This window comes from Pelodiscus sinensis, chromosome 19 (genome assembly GCF_049634645.1).
Source record: "Pelodiscus sinensis isolate JC-2024 chromosome 19, ASM4963464v1, whole genome shotgun sequence".
Taxonomy (NCBI): Eukaryota; Metazoa; Chordata; order Testudines; family Trionychidae; genus Pelodiscus; species Pelodiscus sinensis.
In genome coordinates, this window is record NC_134729.1 from 885,640 (window position 1) to 907,150 (window position 21,511).

General features: G+C 41.1%; 1 protein-coding gene across 12 annotated transcripts in view; it reads left to right on the forward strand.

Annotated features, from left to right (window-relative positions):
• The window catches only part of LOC102445588 (homeobox protein Hox-C6), a 99,755-nt gene that overhangs the window by 22,755 nt on the left and 55,489 nt on the right, over window positions 1-21,511 (forward strand). For 3 of the 12 annotated variants that reach the window (XM_075901640.1, XM_075901641.1, XM_075901642.1), the window contains exon 1: window positions 17,452-21,155. The exons of 3 other annotated variants lie outside the window; for them this stretch is intronic. In XM_075901640.1, the coding sequence (XP_075757755.1) occupies window positions 20,699-21,155 (457 nt within the window). In that variant the 5' untranslated portion in view covers window positions 17,452-20,698. Of the gene's footprint in view, window positions 1-3,334; window positions 5,237-15,162; window positions 21,156-21,511 lie in introns of those variants that run through there. 6 more of the 12 variants (XM_075901638.1, XM_075901639.1, XR_012896601.1 and 3 more) reach the window with 6 other exon arrangements.

The following is a 21,511-nucleotide window of genomic DNA, read 5'->3' on the forward strand; positions in this document are numbered from 1 at the left end:
CTATAGCTCTTCCTTGGGATAAACGGGGAGGGGGGAGCTGAGAGAGACACAGACAGAGAGACAGAGAAAGAGAGAGAGAGATGTTTTAAACCTAAATATATTTATTTTACTTCCCCCAGCCTAGCTGGGAGGATCTGCTGAAAGGTCTCAAAAGTGTAACATTCTGGACTTCCACAAATCTGAAGTACAGCATATCCTTCAGTCCTCCTTTCTTTGCTTAATAACCTAGGAGGCTTCAGAATTTCTCCTGTCATACCTGGGTGCAATTTGCTACTGGCGAGCGATCGTTATAAAGCGATTGAGAGATTGGAAAGAGATTATGTGTACATTAAAATATGCTTTAACCACATTGCGGAGGTACTCCCAAGACATACTTGGATTATATGGGAATATAGTGAACTAAGTGAATCCTTGATAAGCATCTCAGGAAGAAAATTGCCAGGAAAGCAAAGAATAGCTCGTTCAGAAATCCTTTTCATGAATAAATACATACCTCCCAGCTAGCTCTCTTCCACCTGAAAATGTCTAAGTGACACTACATTGAATCTCTCCCAATAAAATCGGAATGTAATGCCTTCAGTTCTACTATAGTTCCCTTGTAAAATGGGAATATTATAAATATGCTCCCATCGCCATTTGGTTGATCCGTGCCCCCCCTCTTCCCTTTTTTCCCCTGTTGATAAATGGACTACATCATAAAGGAGTAGTGCGTATGAAAGTGACGGGTTGTTTACAATGATAGTATAGATAAGAAAGCAGAAAATTCCTAAGACCCATCCCCATGCCCTGAACTATGTCTGGAGAAGAGACTGGGGTTTTGGGACATTCTTTCCCCAAAACACCAAGCTTAAAGGATTTAAATGCTTCAAATAATTGGAACTGTTGGACACTGCTCGTGAGGAGTATCCTGTGAGGAAGAACTAGTTTATAACATATTAAAATTATAGTGATGTGTATATCCAGTCACCCCCCCACCCAATCCCCCACCCCACATACATAATATATGTACATATGCAAAATGACTATGTAGAAGTGTCATTCTCGATTTCTAGTAGTGGTGTGTGGGCGCATACATAAATGTTCAACACATCCACACAATGCGTCTGCACATGAATATGAATGTGCATATATTTTATTTAGAAATCTAGTGCGGATTGTGTGTGATGCACGCATACAAGCTCTAAACACACACACACACACACACACTGGACATAATATATGGAATTCTAGCAACCAGTGCAGATTTTGTGCCTATTATTCATGTTCAAAACCCATACGCGCACACGCAAATGTATGTGCATATGTAAAGAGAATGGATGGATGTGTAAGTCTAGAATTCTAGTGCAGTTTGTGTGTGTGTGTGTGTGTGTGGGGCGGGGGGGGGCTGGTGATAGAATAGGAATCTATCTACCTACCTGCCTACCTACACTATCTATCTATCTATCTATCTATCTATCTATCTATCTATCTATCTATCTATCTATCTATCTATCTATCTATCTATCTATCTATCTATCTATCTATCTATCTATCTATCTCCATATTCTCTCTCTCTCTCTCTCTTAACTACAGACTTCCTCGATTTTTTAATTCTAGAATTATATACGTACACACAAGCTCTTCAGTCACATTGCATATTCTGGAGTGGACGTATAATCTCATGCTCTCAATTTTTCCATGGAAGGGGTAAGAAAAAAAATAAGGTTCACTGTAGATTTTTCCATTTCGAATGTAGACAAAACTTGGATAGAGGGGAGAGGGTTAGTCATGTAGTAGACTGGTTTATTTTAACAGAGGTATAAACTTCAGGATTATTCCTTTGGCATTTACAGCACGGTAGTTTTCTTCCGCTTCCTTCCATAGAATGAATCTATGCTCTTCACACCTTCCATGGCAATGTTAAAAGAGTTTTTGCAAGATAGCAACTTGGGCTGTTACTAAACTTTTTTTTATTAAGGTTTTGAGGAAGTCATTGCTTAGAAAATACCCGTTCTGATCTTCGCGAGGTTCGAGGAAGAAGGATAACTTATCAGAGTGTTCTGTTTAAAAATTTTTAAAAAGCTGTATGCGCAGTCTATCCATCATATTTAAATCCACATCGCTAAGTAGTTTAGTAGGAACGAACTCTACATAGTGACATTAATCTATCAAAGGGTTAGGAGTTAAATTATTGAAACTACAAGGAAAGCAGTAACTTTGGGGGGGGGGGATGTTTATGCTGTCTAGTCAACACAACAGAGTCGCATCTTCCGTTGACAACCAGTTATTTTGGTAATCACGCCTCCATTTCCAGAGAGAGAGAAAAAAAGAGAAAAGACCATTTTATGGGGGAAAGTAATTTGAAAGAAGAGACGCTGTTCACAAAGTGGCTTATTCAGAAACGATCATTACTTCAGGAATACTGAAATTAGGCTCATCTCCCCGCCTGAAGTGAGAAATATCCTATTCCACGCTTTTTATTAGCCAATCAAATTTCCTTCGGATCTTCATTTGTGATTTGTGAAAAATGTAATTCCTTAAAAAATGGAGTTCCAGCATATTGCTCATTTTGCCTTAATTTATTATTCTAATCATACCAGCAGCTACATGACAATGCAGCCATTAGGCTAAAAAATTCGTTTAGATTTCATTCTGGAAATGGGCACAGATTCTATTTTAGAGGCAAACGAATTTCTCGGGCGTTTATTTTATTTTAGTTTTAGTTTTGGTAGGAAAGGCAGAGAGACGGGGTTGAAAAAGGCGAGGATGAACAAGGGAAGTTTGAAAAACTAAACTTGGGAAGAAATGAATCCGTCCCCATTTTCTGGCTGCTCAGACCTCCCCTCACCAGACCCCCAGAACTGATCCCCTTTCTACCTTTTCCAAAGAGGCTGGGGATGAAGGATGATTTCCCGAATACTTAATTTAAGAAAAGAACCGAGAGGTTAATTTCCTAGACAAAGCTGATGAATAAAGGGAAGGAGAAATAAATACTGGAGTCATGAGCTAGATGGTTTTCAATTGCGGGGATGAGGAGGGGGGAACGTGTCCGACAGGTTACACGCCGCCTTGCAGAGATAAAATTTCCTGTTCGCTTGTATGGATTCTATTCTCTGTTCGGCTCGTTGGGACATGAGGAGTGCATTGTGTTCTTCTAGCTGTTGGAGTGGTTGCTTCCCCCTCGTAACTTTTAACTACCTGTTATAAAATTTATTGGTGGTTTGTAAAGTGAATAAAGTAATTTCCCTTCCATCCGGTTGTATTACAACCTTTGTGTTGTTCGGATAGACAGACAGACAGTCAGACACACTTAGAGAGAGAGAAAGCAAGCAAACCAAGATTACCTGCAGAATTGAACTCTGGAAATACGTGAGCATGATGTGAAAATCAGTGACTAATGCCTGGACTCAGTTATTGCGACAAAATGTATTTTTCCTCCCAAAGCTTTCTGCCGTGCCTGGCCCTCAAGCTAGCAGTTGAGGTTGTAAAATGTTTCAACAAGGGGAAAAGGGGGGAAAGTGGAGTATTTCCTCGAAACCAGCAGGTCTTATTTTTGCGGCTGTCTATTTGAAGACTTGGAGATGTCTCCACATGATCAAGGCCTCTATCCGACCAACAATACAAAAAAATCCGGCTGGCTCCAAATTAATATTTTCAAGGGTTTACACAGGTCCCAAAATAAAAAAGTGAAAGAAAAATAATATCTCCTGCTGTATAATTCCTGCCCATCCTATTTCACGAGTCAACGAAAAGACCAGACTTTTAGGAGAACAAGTATTTCCTTGAGAACAAGTATTTCTAGTGACAGAGCGATTAGAAAAAATCCCTCAATGAAAGTGTAAAATTGGATCGGAAGTTATTATTTTTGTGGGAAAAAAATCACATCAACTTTAAAGGTCAAAACATGGAAATTTATGGGTAAATACCGCACCAGCTGCTCCAGTTTTGACTCTTATTTGGCGAACTTCACTCATTTAGCAATCTTTATATCCCAAGGCAAAGGGGCGATTAGCTCGTGAAAAAGAGCCAGAATTGGGAGGACCGAAGGAGGGTTGAGGGTAGCCAATTTGTGTGGGCTTTCCAGAGGAAGGGGCCACACCCTTACTTAAGGATAGTGTATCGCATAAGGATGTTACTACACCGTCTAAGTCAGTTAGCTGGGGGGAGCGTGGAGAGAAAAAAAGTGCAACTTATTCCTCTCTTTTCCTACCTCTTGAAAATTAACACCGTTTTATAATGTTATTTTTTAAACTCTCCATTTCACCCCCTTTGATCCCCGTCTCTGCAAAAAACCCACCCTTCCTCCATGTTGATTTCGCTGCGCCGCCCAATTAATTGGCGATAATAAGGATGAAAACATTGCTTTGTGAAGGCCACCTCTCCCTGGCCAAACAAACAAGAAAGGCTCCTAGAGGCACGGGGGCTGGAAAATTAAAATCTTACTGCCGCTCGCGTGTGTATCCATAGAAAAATAGATGCCCGCGTCTAAACCCAGTATTAATTTGCTTCCTTTAATTCGGAGGAGGAGGGTGAAGAGAGGAGGGGGAAAATTACTAATATTAAGAAAGAATTGTATAAACATGGCGACAGAGGCGAGCATTTGCACTCGTCACAAAATGCAACGCATTCCTGGTTGTTTGCAGAAAATTTACAGCTAAGCAATAAAAGTTTACGACTGAATCACAAGTTGGATTGGCCGCAGGAAGTCATGTGGACTCCATCCATGAACGTGAACTTTTTATTGTGGTTTCTCTTATGACTCTTTCGCAGTAGTCCTTCCTTTAACAGTCCAAGCAGTGCCAGGGGTAGGATGGTATTTTTTTCCCCCACCTAATTATTAGCATGACGATGATGATTATTTTTTTTAAAAAATCGAGATTTTCCCCCCCTCCTTTGGGGGTGGAATTCTTGGTTGCTTTGGGCATTTTGGGAATAATGAGTTTACTGCTCCGTCTGCTTGCCGCCTCCTCTCCTCCACCCCTAGGGGCAAAACGCATTGCCTTTGGAGGGTGTAAAGGCTGAGGAGCACAAGGAGTTGTAAATACCTTTTTTTTTCCAGGGAAAAAAATAGATGCCTTCCCAAGCGTCCCCCATCCTCTCTCCAAGCAGAGAAGAACTATTTTGCTTTTGTTTCCATCTTTTTTTTTTAATGTTTCTGTGGAGCTGAGCCACAGCGGAACAGAAAGACAGACAGAGAGAGAGAGAGAGAAAGAGAGAGAGAGAAAGAGTGGGAGAGGGGGAGAGAGAGGCAACATTGGTAAGTGTTCCCTTATTGGCTAAAATGTGTAACTAATGATCCATAGCAGTGAGTGTTAAAGATAATGATGCATCGTTTTGCGAGCGAGGGGTAGGCGAGGGCTGTAGCAGGGGGGATGAGAAAGTCTGGCCAGGGTGGGCACGAATGTAGTTAATTCGGTGGGGTGGGGTGGGGTGGGGGGAAGGGGTTTACGGGTTGTGATGTCACATCGATGGGGAGCCGGCTACTGGAGACAGACAGATGCGTACTGCAGTCTGCCTGTCCATGTACAATACTGCAGTGTTAACAGGGGTGGTGCTGTGGTGTGGGGGGGGGGGGGGAGAGACTCCCTGAAAGGCCTCAAAACCCCAACTGACCTACTTGGGGAAACTCAAGGAGTCGAAAGGGCTGGGGTGGGGGGAGCGGGGGGAGCACAGAGAACCCGGAAGCGACTTTAAAAAAACAAAAACAAAAACAACCGAAAATAAAAAATAATCCCAGTGCAAACTTTTAATCAGAGGCAAGCAGTGCACATGCGCAGTGCAAACAGCCCCGCCGCATCCAGGAAGTGCCGAGCAGGCTTTTTAGTGCCATTTTTAATGAGCAATTATGGGTTTGCTTCTATTTGTGTGCAGCAGACGCCGGCTGGTTCGCCCATCCCACCCCCCCTCCGGGTTTCAGCAAATGGTTGAAATGAAGGGGGGGGGGGGCGCCTTCCACTCAGCGTCCTGAATTTTTATTTTAAGTGCCCTTTTTAAAAAAAAAAATGTCGAGATTGTCCTTTGTTGACAAAACTCCGCCTTCCGGTCCAAATAGTCTTTGAAAAAATATCCCGGCGGTTGGTTCATGGTCTTCCCCCGCCTCTGAAGGAACCATTTCAAAATATGCTTATTCCGCTCGCTGCTTTGTAGAGTCAAACCTTTCTTGTGGGACATTTCTTGTATTGGGGTTTGTGTTGAGTCACAGTGTGATGAGTACAACTTTGTTTGTAGAGGTGCAGGTTTTATCCGGCCTTCAATCTCTCGCCTGCCTTTTAATTCCTCCACGTATTTTTCTTCTTTTCCAGCCTATGCAGTTTAAATCTACTTTCCCCCTTCCCCCTTTTCGCTCTCCCCCTTCATGTAGTGACTCGTTCAAAAGAAAGTACAATCTATGTGGTGTGTATTGGTTTAATTTAAGAAGGTCTGTCGTGTATTAACTTAATTTCCTTCGCCAATATAGATCTCTTTCCTTGCCTGACGTGACAGTCCCTCGTGAAAAAGAAAATCTCTAGATTTGTAGTAGAAATTCCCCTGTCGGTAAAAGTTACAGTACAACAAAATGTGCCTAAATAACAACACCGAGTAAAAGATAAGCCAGACATTGTTGAGACTAAAGGCTGGCATGGGGGAGGGGTGACAAAAACAATTCTTGCTTCCTGTTTCTTTATAAATTACTACTGCGCCCCCCCCCATATTAATACAATATGTGCAAAGATAACCTTGCAGAAAGGCATCTAGAAAGGACTCCGTGTTCAAGTTGAACCGAAGCATTCAGAAAACGTGCCACGAGTGACATAGTTAGCATTTTCTGCTTTTAAATAATATAGAAATAAATGACCTCCTGCGTATTTTATTCTCTCTGGAGACATACATCTCTAATGTGATAAGTGGTTTTTTTTAAGTTATCGGGGAGTGAGTCTTAATTTGCTTTATTTACACATAAAGGCATAGAAATCACACACACACATACACACATATATATGTTAAAATCGGTATATATATTTGCTTGCTATATGATTTATATATATAATATACATTTCTAATTATAACATTTAAAAATGGCACTTTTTATCCTACTCTCCTAAAATCCACGGATCTATGCCCGCATTTCCTTCTGAAAATTATCTTCTTTTGGCCTGTTTAAACAAAACCAACACCGCCAAGATATTTTGACTGGTAAGCCCAAAGAGGTATTTTAAATAATAATAATAATAATAATAATAATTAATAATAAAATGTTTCTCCGAGACACAGTTGTAGCATTCCTTTCGGAGAACACTTTTTTACAAGGACCAATCTGTTGGCTTGTACTGAATTAAGTTTTTTTTTTGAAGGCAGGGATACAATTTTGTCGTCGGTTTGTTCCCTGAAAACTCGTTGTCTCGCCCCTTGCCTGCAATCGGTATAGTCGTAAAGAGGTTTTATGAGCGAAGAATGACTGTTTATTGGAATCAAGTCATTACAGAAATAGTGTCTTTTAAGCGTTCCAGACTAAATACATCTGCGTTTGAGTTGTGGTGAATCGGACCGAATATCCATTCCTCTCCTTTCGCTCTGTTATTGCAATAGTTGCATTTACTGTTTACAGTAACCACTGCCAGGCCTGGAATCGGGTACACAAAATAATTTTTGATGTATTGATTTTCTACTTAAACTGACGGATTGTCATCGTTCATAGGCTGGCGATGCTGAGAAACATTTTAGGAGGTATAAAAGGAATAACGGAATGATTTATATTCTCAGAGTTTTGCAGACTAAAACAGAGGAAATAAATTGCTTCTTTTATCTATAGCATCAGTACAGAGGCGGGATTATAATAAAATAACCACATGCTAGTGACCTGTTCTAGCAGCTTTTCTACAGATGTAGCTTGTACCAAAGTTCAGGGTTCTACAACATTATTGAAATGCAAATTATGTTGGCCTAAATGTTCATATTTTAATTTAATGATAAAATATATTAAATACAAGCATTTAGGCTCTATAAATAATATAATGAATACGAGTGCTTGGGACAGCATAATTTACATTTTAATGGAAAGTCTTTCATATTTTTAACTACATGTGTATGTATCGGATCATAATTTTATCTAAGGATAAGATTGTGAGAAATCTTTTTATAGATTTGATCTCGCACACTGGCAAAAAATATCAAGGTAAGATTATGGACTGCACATACAGATTATGTTCCAATGTGCGACTGTGTGTGTGTTGCAACGCTTCGATATTAAAATAGGTTTGTATTTGTTGTAAACGTAGGAGTACAGTGATAATTGCAAAAACATTTTAGAAACGTTTGCAGATAATAATTGGGAGGTGGGGCGGACGAATTAATGTAGCCCATACGTTATCCTGAAATAGGTGTGACATGCAACTAACATTTGCGTTAAGTGTAAATAATAACTGAGCTCATAATTTCGATTTTCGGTGGCGTTTTTATCCGGGTCATTACTACACGAATAAATGCTATTTAAAAATGATGTGTATGTTCGAAATTCTGTCCAGCAAATGTTTTTGAGAAAGAAATATTTGAGGCAAGTTATTTAAAGATCTCCGTGTAGAGGACAAAACCAAAGCTTTGGTGAATGTAGGGAGATAAAATAATTAGAGAAGAATATAGTCTTTTCAGAATATGATTCACACTGAGAGATCATGGAATTCCTGGTCTTCTCGGAGGAAAGGTGGTTAGATCTATTGTTACTAGTTCCACTAAGAACAAGATAGAACACACTCTCTTGCAAATTTCAGTGTCATCCAGAAGGCCTTGTTACATGTGAGCAATTCAGAGCTTTGTGAAACAACGTGATGCTAAACAGTGTATCTTTATCGACAATGTGTCCAGTTTATAGTTAAATAAAATAAAATACGGATATAGCGCCAATACGTTTCCAGGCAGAATTGTAGAGCTAGAGATTAAAGCTAATATGGTTGCAAGGAGCTATGATAAATATCTTTGTCGCAGTGTATATACCGACCGAGAAAGATCTTCAGAGATCTCAGTGTGTTTTTAGTTATCCACAGAAACCAGAAGTAAATAGCTGACAAGCAAGAAGGTCTGACAGTCAGGTAAACGGATGTTTAAATCCACATGAATCTGAGACTGTAGCTAGTGGTTCCAGGTTTTTATTTGGTTTTGTTTCTGTCTGTCGCATGTGGACACACCTTTCTAACCAGTAGTCTGGTCCGGTTTGGTCAGATTTCAGAACGTTGATTTCCGGGTGAGGGCACCCCCAAACCTATTGTATGTTTCTAGCGTTGAAATAATGTGTTTCCCCTAGATCTACGTGGCACAGTTGCTATTGTTTCCACAGGTAGAGAATAGCTTTACCCTGCCTCCTGAGCTGAGCGAGTGTTTAAATTTCTGCACGCTTTGTTTACTTGTTTTGTATACTGCCACCAAGTGACAGAAACTTGCAAGCCAGCAATTTTGCAATTTGGTGCCTTTTTGTGGGGGGTTGGGGCGGTGGGGTGAGGTGGGGAGGAGTGGGCAAAATACTCTTACTTGACTACTTGCAAAATGCTGGACTACAATAAAAGCCGGATTTGCTAGGAAACTTTAAAAGAGTCCGCAACGTCTCTCCCTCTCCACCGCCCTTTGCAACTTCCATAAACGGCCCCCCATTAAAGTACTAACTGAACAGCACTTCAAAAAGTTTGGCCTCTAAAAGCTGTTTGAAATTCCTCCATTGCACTTTATCCCCATTCACTAGAAGTTTCCTTTTTTCTTCCTTTCTTGTTTTAAAGCCCCTTTCGTTCCGTGTTACCATGTTTTAAATCATTCCAATGTACGTGGACTCATAAAAATAGATAAGGCATGTCAACCGGGGAACGATAAACATATCCCCCTTGAAAATATGAGTGTATTTAAGCAAATCCTGAACTATTAAATTGTGGCTCGATTAAAGACAATGGAAATGTATCCAATTCCACAAAAGAGCACCGAGGTTGTCTCCAAATATATAGCTTAATTCTGGCTAAGTGATCGCCTCTGAAGAAAAAAAAAAGCATCATTAAAAGGCAGCAACTAATATTGTTTCCTGAATTATTATTTTGTACGTGCGACCTAAGATTAAATTTCTGCTTTAGGATCGGCGAACAATAAGGGGGGGGGGGGGGGGAAGACGGCCTATAGTTAATGACGACTATTTTTCATTGTTGAGTTATCCTTCCAGAGCGTAATAAAACGGCGTTCCTTTTATTTGTAATCTGCACACCGAGCATTGCTGCATCCTATAGCTATAAATACTCTTAATAATGTTAGCTAGGAACCAGTGCTCTCGTCATCGCAGTGACGTCATACATGCAGCTCTCTTGCATGTCCGAGACTCTCCCCCTCCCCCGCCACCAAATCCCCAATCCACAAACCATGATCGTAAGGATATTTCTAGGCAACCAGACAGAAAAGCCAGGTTAAACAAGATTTTCTGAAATGCGCAGGGGCACTAGGAGTTTGCATGCGATATAGTCGGATGCACGCTTCCCTCAAACTAGAAAACGGGCGGAGAAATGCATTTTCCTAGATCAAAATAAAGCAACACAATTGTCCCTCTGTTGGGATTACAAAGGGTTCTTTTGCAGATACACAGTGCAACACTCCATTATTTTACATTGATCAACGCGTTGGGCTTTCCCCAGCTCTGAGAATATTTATTCATAAGTGCATTTAATTATCAAACATTTGACGTGATTGTGACATTGAAAACTGGATTACATCCATACACCACTCATCGTTACAAGAGCACGTGAAGCTAATTTTAGCAGCAACAATGTTACTTGGCAGTTTAAGACAAAGGGGAGTTCCATTTCTCGGGAGGGTTCGATTCTGGCTTCTTTTGGGAGGCGTGCGGGCCACCAATAAATCTGGTAAGGGGGAAAAAAATCCACAATTAGCAATAGTATTTCAGGCATAGTAACCCTCGATTTCAGTTGCAATATGAATTCAAAGGACTAGAAGCAAACGCTCCACTACGTCAGAAAGAACTTCAAACTTTGGGAGAAAAAAGAGAATAAATTAAATAGCTTAATTTGTCTGCCCCCCCCCCCAATCTCCCCGTTTCCTGCTTGTGAGACGTGTTTTGACAGTTTCCAGAATTCTATCGTCTTTTTTTTTTTTTTTTGGTCCTGGAAAAGTGTGCAGATATTACGGAATGACGGTGGCAAACCTGAGAAAACTATGCCTCCATATTATCTTAGAACTATTATTTTTTTCTTCAATTTTGAAGTAAAATTTGAAGGAACTTTTTTTCTGCGTGTGGTAATACTGAGGCGAGAGGCAGAATCTTTCTTTCTTTCTTTCTTTCAACAGATGGCTAGTGTGCAGAAATGGCCCTTCCTTCTAATTATACCAAATTTGCGATACACTTTACAATGAATAGCGTCTTTTTAAACCGTCTTTAGAGATATTATACACACTTACATGCAGGACTGCAGAAATGGCGTTTCTGTAATAGTAATAGCAGCATTATTTATTATTATTATTTTATTATTATTTTATTATTATCTTCTAGGAAAGAAGTGAAAATGAAGAAAGAAAGAACGCTATTAGTGCTAATTATTATTCTGTGCATCTTTGTCAAGAAGATGCCTTGAAGTGGCAAATAAACCTGCCAAATAGCCTACCCCTTTCAAAACTATCTGTCTGCAACACTGAAATAAAGTTTGAACAGTGCACCCAGCGCTGAACAGAAGGGCTGCAGGAGAGGCTAGATTTCCTCTTCTAGCTGCCAGACTCTTCGTTCTAAGGTATAATTGCTGCAATACAACTTTAGGGGGAAGAGCGACTCAAAACAATGCAAAACATTTCAGGTTGGGAAATTGTGGCCCATGGCACATATGTGTCAAGTCATCCCCAAATAGATTTTCGCTTTTGTCTCTCTCTCTCTTTCTCTCTCTTTTTCATGGGAGTTCTTTGCAATAGCAGCAATATTTAAGTTGGAAAACCCTTCCTACAAAAAAAAACAGGCATATAAATAATTAGAAAGCAAGAACTCACGTGCGCAGTATATGTCAAGGTTAAAAAAGAGGGAGAGAACATACATAAGGCGAGATGAGCTAAAACTAGGAAGAGCTTTAACGACATCACGTGTTTACTTCTAACAATGAGATAATATTCAGCTCAGATATAAATGCACCGCACCTCTCTCTCTCTCAAGTTTATATGTTGTGTGTGTATATATGCGTGTTGATGCATTCCTCTCTTGTATGTAGGTATGTATGTGCAGGAAGAATTTCTAGTTTGACTATACACATTCGTTCTATATAATGCATAGATTGTACAGGTAGTGCATATACATACACATACCTATATTTATAATTAACACATATATTCAAAGCATAAACTATCTTTGTAAACACTCTCTCTAGTGCCTCTCGCACACACGTGGAATTCGAATCTGAGGATTCAAAATGCAAACATTTCGTCGTGGCTCTCACACAGAGAATGCTAACATGGATAGCCCTACTGCGTAGGAACGCCAAGTAAACAGTTCTGAACCATATTAACTTTTGGTGCATATTAAAAGCACCCAGGCACAACCTGTATTTACGATTTCCACAGCCAGGCAACGCGCTGGCTCACAGACGGATTGCTTTGGACTACAATTGTGTTATTGGTCAGTCTGACTGTACCAAACAACAAAACCCATTCCCTCTTTAAACAAACAAACAGACGTCTGAATTTGCATTCAGGATCTAAGCAGCATACGAACCTGACAGTAGCGTTTTATTAAGGCTGTAGGGTGTGTATGGGGGGAGGGGGGAGATTTGGGTTTGTTTCCTTTCAGTAATTAGTGGGGATAGAAAACACATGTGTTTGGACTGCATTTTTTGAAGACTTTTTCTAAATCAGTTCATCAATTCGCTAATTATAGCTGGGAGAGAGAGAAAAAATTCTCCCAACACATATTTTTTCTTTTTTCCCCTGTGAACATCAGAGTGAGGAGAGGGAAAATGTGTCTGTGTATTGGGGGCTGGGGGGGATACGACTTGTGAGAAATGGATGTTATTTCAGATTTCTGTGGGCTTTTTTATTTTCTGGGAACAAAGAGCAACTGCTATTAAAGAACTACTCGAGGACTTGTGCATATTTCCACTGCTGTGCAGCAGTTTTAATAAAACATCTGTTCTTGCTTCTGCTGATGAGTTTACATAATTGTTTGCAGACCAATTTAACCAGAAATAGCCCTAAATATTTCCCTGTACATGTTTTCACGGGGGAAAAAATAAATACCTTTTTGCTAGTGACATTCCTTGATGAAATACTTTCGAGAAACCCCAATCCTGTTTAAAATAAAAAATGGAATAAAACCCCCAGTGCATTCAAAAGGCTAGAAGGGGGGGTACAATCAGATGAGTGTAAACTAATGATGCTTCGTTTATATTTGCAGGAGGGTTTTTTTTGTTTTGTTTTGCTCCCAAGAAGCCTGATATTTTCAGGAGGGGAGACATTCTATTTTAAGTTTCTTTACGGCAGCTGTTTTCTGTTCACTATAAATCGACCAGACTTTCAAGCCTTGCCCTCTGCTTAGAGAAGTAATAAAACACTTAACTTTCTCCACTTCTTGTCCCACGGCTATCATCCAGGTCTCTAATACAACAGCTCCGGAGCACCTATCCAAAAATTAATCCCTCCAAGCAAAGACTTGCCCCCAAACTTTAACAAGACCGGGATTTTTCTCCATGCAGCTCTATAGGTGAAAGAAGCCACATGAATCAAACCCATATAGGGCTGGATTCATATATCTTCCAAGGATTTCTGCTGTTTTCAATGTACTCTCCCTTGCATTTGGACCATAAGTAATACATAAGGTAAGGCATCATACCAAGAAGAAGCAAAGAGTCTCCATTCATTCATGCATACATGCATTCAATTCAGTTTATTGTCCAGTGCCACAGTTTCATATGTGACAGCAGATATCACTGCTGTCTTTGGTTTCCAAAGTAACCATGGCTTCCAATGAGCCTGTTCCTATAGGACATCTACATACATGCATACATTCCCACTTATGACCTATATAACATATATGTTACCAGCAGGCACATGCATCTGCATGTGTATGTGGCTGGGTGTGCTACATGTCAACACCAGGGGGATAACACATGCAGCTTTTTTGTCCCGTGGTGTTTGGTTTCCCTAAATCCCCACGTGCAGTGACTGGGGAAGAGGGAGAAAAGTGGGGCGCCAAGGAAGCAAACCCAACTTCGTTTGGGGGAAATCCCAGGAAACCTTCACCATTGGGCATAATCCGGAGATCTGTATTAAGCTGGTCAGAAGTTGAGCAATGTAGGGTGAAAGCCAAACTGTGGTCAGCAGGACAGAACATGTGCTAAATAACAGGGTGTGTACTTCTAGCTATCTTCTTTTTCGGTTAGAAACTTTATTTTATTTTCCTAGTGACACTCAAGGGAAGCCTTAATGTTATAGAAGATGAATACACGAGGGTTTTTTTTTCCGTTTATGGCTTTATTGCCACCATTGATTACTTTGCTTTGTTACACAGAGGAAAAAGATCATAAAATCCTTTGGCATCCGGGTTCCTGTTATAGCTGGGGGGAAATATAGCTTTCCCCCTCTTCTTTGTCAACTAAAATCTTTTAGGGGAGACATCGCTTTAAAAAAAGAATTAGGTGTATTGACTAACAGCAAGAAACCACATTCAGAGGTTCGAATTTTTACCAGGCACCTTTGAGCCTGCAACACACCAGACTTTTACAAAAATCTCTAAATTTTAAAATAAAATGTGCACGTGAGGGAGGTGGGAGGGAGGAAAAGGCCAAGGGTTTCCTGGCATAATTGAATTTTTAAATAGCAAGCCACGAGAATGATGAATATACCTTGCAATATTTACAGATCAGCAGGTAGGTTTTACATTGAAGGAGCAATTTATGGGACTGGATTGAAATTAAAATGAGATTAGCTGCCTTCATTTCAATTAGTTCTAGGTGCAATTCACCCAGAGAAGAGATAATGTAATCCTCTTTCATCTAACTAAACATTTGCAAAGGAAGTTTCCTAAATCTGTTGTAAATATCTGAAACCATAAATTTATGCACACGTAAACACAAGTGCAGTCCTCCACCAACACCTCAAAATGTCCTTAAATTGCAAACAGGAAAAGCGTGAGTTTTGTTGTGGTTGCTATTGAAAATGTAAATACATTCTAACAGTACCACCCATTGGAAATTTCAGGACAGGAATGCCAAACTGCACTAAAAGAAAACATCTAACTTCCAGACCAACGTGAATTCGGAGTGTTGTCTTTTAATTGCGATTTTCTCCCCAATCTATAGTTCAGGAACGCTCCAAAAGCCACATTATCAGTTGAGAAGTCGCCATGTTTTTTTTCTTTTTGCTACCTTTATGCAATATTTCTCCATAAAGAACATAAGCACTTGATTTCATAATATTGACCAATGCTCCACGAGAAAACGAAGAAAGCTGAATAATCTATGGATTAATATTCTGTGTGCATCTGAGATTTATTACTTGGAATTTTGGTGTTATTTGGTTAGCAGGTATGAGGAAAACATGAAAAAAAATCCGTGCTTCCAAAGCTCGGTGTTAAAAAAAAAAAAGAAATAAAAAGAGACAGGGAGATCGAGCGAGCGAGCGAGAGAAAGTTAGATTTGGTTGTGAAATTTCAAATTTAATTCAGAGTTGTTTCTCCCTAAGAGTTTCCCCCTCTTCAAAAATCTCCCCTACGCACTTAATATTTGCTCCCCTTCTTCCACACCATCTTATATTTAGAATTTCAAGACTTACTTTCAATGCATACTTAGTTTCAACTGGGGAATCAACACAAGCAAAAGCAATTTTTCCCTTTCTTGACATCTAGCTTCCTATTGGCTCACACCGGGTCAGCTGACTTTGTCATTTTGTCTGTCCTGGAGTAGAGCCTTCCCTATAACAATCTAGTTCAGACTACAAACTGGAGACAGAAATAAATATTAAAGAAATCATACACCTAGGTATAGAGGACGATATGAATTCCTATTTTACAAACCCATCGCTATCTTGCCATCTAACCAGTGGCCAAGATGTGCTACCCAATGTAGCCCTCAATTCAACGGCTTATGACCCCGTCAGGCATTTTTCTACCTATGGAGCCGCCGTTGCTCAAAACCGGATTTACTCTTCTCCTTTTTATTCACCGCAAGATAATGTTGTATTTAGCTCCAGCCGAGGACCCTATGACTATGGATCTAATGCCTTTTACCAAGAAAAAGACATGCTTTCCAGCTGCAGGCAAAATTCTATGGGACACAATACACAGACTTCAATTGCACAGGATTTTACCAGTGACCAAAGCAGGAATACTTCGCAAGAGCAAAAAACTAGCATTCAAATATACCCCTGGATGCAGCGTATGAACTCCCACAGTGGTAAGTTTTACAGCTTGGAGATATAAATTAAATAAACTGAACCATCTTTACGACCATCTCTCTAGCAGAGCGGGGCTCAGCTCCTATTTTATGGCCCCATAAAAACAATAATATAGCTCCTTCACAGTTGCCGCTACAGGCCTTTTATTTGTTAAGTTGTTGCAAGCAAATATGGCTTGTTATGCTCTTTCTAATTAAAAGACATCGAGAGTGTAAAATATCCATAATAAAGTGCAGCCAGGTCTGCTTTTGAGTTAAGTACAAAATATTCCGTAGGTGAAATAAGTTTGAATGATGGGCGAGGAAGTACATTTTTATTTGGGGGGGGGGGGAGTTGTGTAAAAAGGACCCCCCCCCCCCTTCCTGTGACAGATTTCTCCGTGGGAATTTATGAAATGGTGTGGTTCACACAAAAGAGGAAGAGTGTATTTCTAGGTGGGGGGGGGGGAGGTAATACTTTTAAGGGGCCCAAACCCAGCTTTTCTTTTCTGCCTCCTTTTTTTAGTTTGGGGAGGGGGAGAAATAATGAAAGCCAAACTCCCTCCAAAGCTGGGCAAAGCGTGTCCAGATTGGAAATCATTTGTGCTGCAGGGCTTGAGTGTGTTAACTTGAATCTGGGTAAACAGGACTGGAGGGAGGGGGTGGCGATGGGGGTGCAGGATTGAGGGGAGGGGATGGAAGAGGAGTCGAGATTGTGACTGTAGCGCTCAAAATAGGGGTTTTACTAAGGTCTTGGGCGCCTTCCTAATTCGTTTTAGTTTGCTTTGTTTCTGAATCCTTAGGAGTCGGCTATGGAGCGGATCGCAGGAGGGGGAGACAGATCTATTCCCGCTACCAGACCCTGGAGTTGGAGAAGGAATTCCACTTCAATCGCTACTTGACCAGGCGGAGGCGGATCGAGATCGCCAATGCACTGTGCCTCACGGAACGCCAGATCAAAATCTGGTTCCAGAACAGGAGGATGAAATGGAAAAAAGAAAGTAACTTGAGCTCCACTTTGTCGGGGGGAGCAGGCGCAGGCTCGGGGCCAGCTGCAGATAGCTTGGGGGCAAAGGAAGAGAAGCGAGAAGAGACAGAGGAGGAGAAGCAAAAGGAGTGAAAATTGAATGGTTCAGCACCCTGATCTCCCCCCCCCCCCCCGCCCACCCACCCCTCCCCGCATACGCGCTATATTTATCACTGGCACAACTTATGTGTTTGGCTACATTAAAATAAAAGAAGTGCCAAACGTGGACATGAAAGACAGACCTTCCCCCACTCCCCAATATTCAGTCCATAACTTGCTCCACAATCCTTTTTAGGTTTTTTGACTATAATCCCTCCCTTACCCCCACTGCCTGAGCACTGTGTGGAAAGCCACACCGTTTTCTTCCTTTAAAAAAAAAAGAGAGAGAGAGAGAAAGAAATTGGCTCGGAGGAGGCAAATTACTCTGTAGCGGTGCCTCGTTGTGTTGGGATGACCCTTGTAAAATGGACTCGATGCAGTTGTTTTATTAGGATGACCCTCCAGAAAACGAGTTTCCTGCCATGTTGAAAAAGAGAGAGAGAGAGAGAGAGAGAGAGATTCCCCTGAAATCGCTTTCCACGTAAATATAGCATTTTTCAAAAGTAACCCTCCTTGTATGTACACAATACCTGGCTCATCATTGCAAACTGTGACAGTTTCTGTGTGAATATTTTTAGCTGTATTTGTGGTCTCTTGTATTTATATTTATGTTTAGCACTGTAATGTTCAACAGTATAAGGTGAATGGAGGTCTATAGCGGTAGAAAAAAAAGAGAAATCTTGTGTTACACCCTCCCATGTATAAAGATCATGTCCAAAGGACTGTTGTTGAGTATTTAATAAAAACTGAATATTATTTTTAAAGTTTACAGACTGGCCTCTGAGATTCCATTGGAACCCTTCCTGTTGAGAAGCGCCTCTTGGAAAGTTTACTTATTCTCTGTGTGGTTCCGCACCCCTCTTAAAATCAAATTCCTTTATCCTCCTGCCCCACGCGCACACCTCTCCTCCAGACTTCTCATTCAAAAGTAGCCCAAAGGAGGAAGCAGACATTTTTGGGGGAAGAGGGGAGACTTTGTCTCCTTTATTTAGTCTCGTTACTGTATCGTCGAAGGGCATCACCAATCTGTGTCATACCTCTCGCTCCCTGATTAATTATTATTATTATCATTACTATTTTTTCAAAAAGGGCCGCCCAAAGTTCAAATCGTATTTTTATTGGAAACCACATTAGTCAAATCGCAGACTCAAGAATGTGGGTGGCGGTTTTGAACTAAATAAATACATAAATAAACAAACAAACAAACAAATAAGCAAAATACACAATGAAGGCATTTGAAATTGTTAATAAACACTCAGCTGTAAGCAATCACACCCAGTTTTCCAGAGTTACTTAGACCCTTTCTAGAAAGCAGCTGGCACTCAAGGGAGATAACTGAGAAGATCCACCTATGAAATAAATAACGCTATTACCCCACCGTGTATTGTAGATTTAGATCAAATGGTACGAAGGCTTGAACGCAACTTACATTTTATGTCCTCTGGGGCATAACCGGTACAAAGACATTTTATCAGGGGTACGAATATTCTGTGTCCAACACCTACTGGGAGAGAAATCTTTCCTGCAAGCCCCACCATTCTCTTGAAGTTTGTATTCAACAGCCAGGATGCGGTTGAATTCAGTCGCCCTAAAAAGATCAGGGAGGTTTTATGATCCCAGAATTGGCTTATTTTCCACCCCCGCTTGTGTACGTTACTTCAAACAGCATCAGAAAGGAGAGTAAAACAGGCATTTACAAGGCAGTAGGCTTGGTGCACAGGGCTGGAAACAGGAAGGCTAGAATAAAATCAACTGCTCTTCCCCTAGTCTGAGCTTTAATAGAAAAATTAGAACAACGTGTGTGACTGTCCTAGAATGTAAAGCAACCCGCCCTGACATAGAAGTTAATGGTTGCTATTGTGTGTATATCATAACACGCACATCTCCTAGTGTAAAGGCGGGCCAGCCAAAATGGTTCATATTGTCATGCAAGCATTTAAATTAAACACTCTTGAAAGGGGACTTAATTTCTCAGGAAGCATCAGGGACAGGGTCCCCCTACTTCTTCCAGCAGGAAACTGCAGTGGGAAAAGGAACCGAAACTGTAAACTTTCGCCCATGACTGTAGCTCCATGACAGAAGCAACCCTGCTTAATACTTAAGAGCGTCCCCCTCCTCCCGCCCCCACATACCGAAGATAAACCATCGTACGTGTTTATTTCATTCACCACACTTGATGGGATTCACTGTCCCTGAATACTGGTATTAACCCATCGCATAACACACACACACACAGCGTGCATGTGTGTTCTCACATCTGCCGCGTAGCGCTGCCTATCACGGGAGATTCAGATGATAAATCACAGCTACATCCAAATGCACAATGTATACATATATGCAATATACACAGTATATGTGTGCAGTAGGTTAGATATGGAACAGAGGGTGTGTAATATCGATTGCACACAACGCTAGTAGATATGTGTACAGATGTATGCACACCCGGTACATTGTTCTAACAAAACAAAACGTAATGGCCGAGAGGTCAGACTAGCGCGCTTTTGCGAATTAGGAAAAAATCTAAAGTCTTTTAGTCTACAGTAAATACACAAACCGATCCATTGTAATGCAAATGTGCACACAGGCACACACACACACATGAACCGTCTTCCCACCCCAACACACCTAGGGACGTGCGTTTCTCTCACGGCTGTCGGTGTAGCCACCGAATATAGGCGCGCAAAGAAAATAAAGCGAGAGCATCTTATTGCATGGATCTACGGAAATTTCCCATCCTTGGCTTTCTCCCACTCCAAAGAAGGGGGAGGGGGCCCCCGGGAGGATAAGGCCCTGTCCGCTTCTGAAACCCGATCTTCCATGTCTGAAAAGGCTGCAGAGTTGGGCACGTTTGGCCACCTCACGCCCAATGTACACCCCGAGGGGGCATAGGGAGCCGTATTTTATGAAGCGTCGTACCACCAGCTTGGCACCAGGTGACGCTGCAGACGCGTGGTCCTGGTTTTTTAACTTGGGGCCTTTTCGTCGGCTGTGCCAACATCTCAGATGCGTTTCACAGGCTCCCATCAATAACCTCCTGGGGTCATCAAGCCAAATTTATGACTGGCCCACGCCGTCACGTGATTCTATTTAAACATGCCATATTTGGGCAGCGCGCAGAGAATAAAGAAAGAAGAATCTCCACCTATAAATTCTGCACTTTAGAGAACAAAAAACCCCCCTGAACTTCAAAGGGCCACAAATCAAGTCTAATCAAAAGGGTGCAAAAAAAAAATCCGACATGAGTTCCTACGTAGCCAATTCGTTCTATAAGCAAAGTCAAAATGCTTCTGCCTATACCATGCAAAGTTATGGGAATTATGGATCTGTGTCTGAAGTTCAGTCATCCAGGTATTGCTACAGTGGGTTGGATCTAAGCATGACATTCCCATCCTCTGGTTCTTCAAACTCTCTGGGCGGTTTGGACATGTCTTCAAGCCCTAGAAATAACCCCGAGCGACCTGCCTGCACAGTGATGGGTTCTTCGGGCCACTCTGTAGCCAGAGACGACCAGACTCCTCTGACCCCTGGAATTTACAGTCAGAAGGCTGGTAACACGGCGTTGGAGGATAGATCTAAAAGCACTAGCGAGATCAAAGCGGAGCCGGTGCAAACTGCACAACACGGAGGGCAACAACCGCAGCAGCCGCCACCACCACAAATATACCCGTGGATGACCAAACTACACATGAGCCATGGTAAACTTTCACTTCTTGATTTTGTTTCACAGGATTTGCCTTGGTTTTATAGGCCATACGGGGCAAATAATAAAAAAAACCTAAGGTCGTAAATTTTACGACTAAGGCGTCAATTGCTCGTAAAACTGTCCACTAAAAGGCTTAGAGGCTATATACGCCCAAATTTATGACAGCATAATTGGATCATAGAAACAAAACGTGTATAAAAGGCAATATTCCAATTTTTGGAGGTTTTTTTAAAAAAATGCACACGTTCTTCTAGGCTTCTCTTTCTAAAAATATGAAACAAAACCGTATAAAAAAGTCATCCCTGCTCCATCGACTTGGGTTTGGTTTTTGTTTTTTTGTTTTTACTC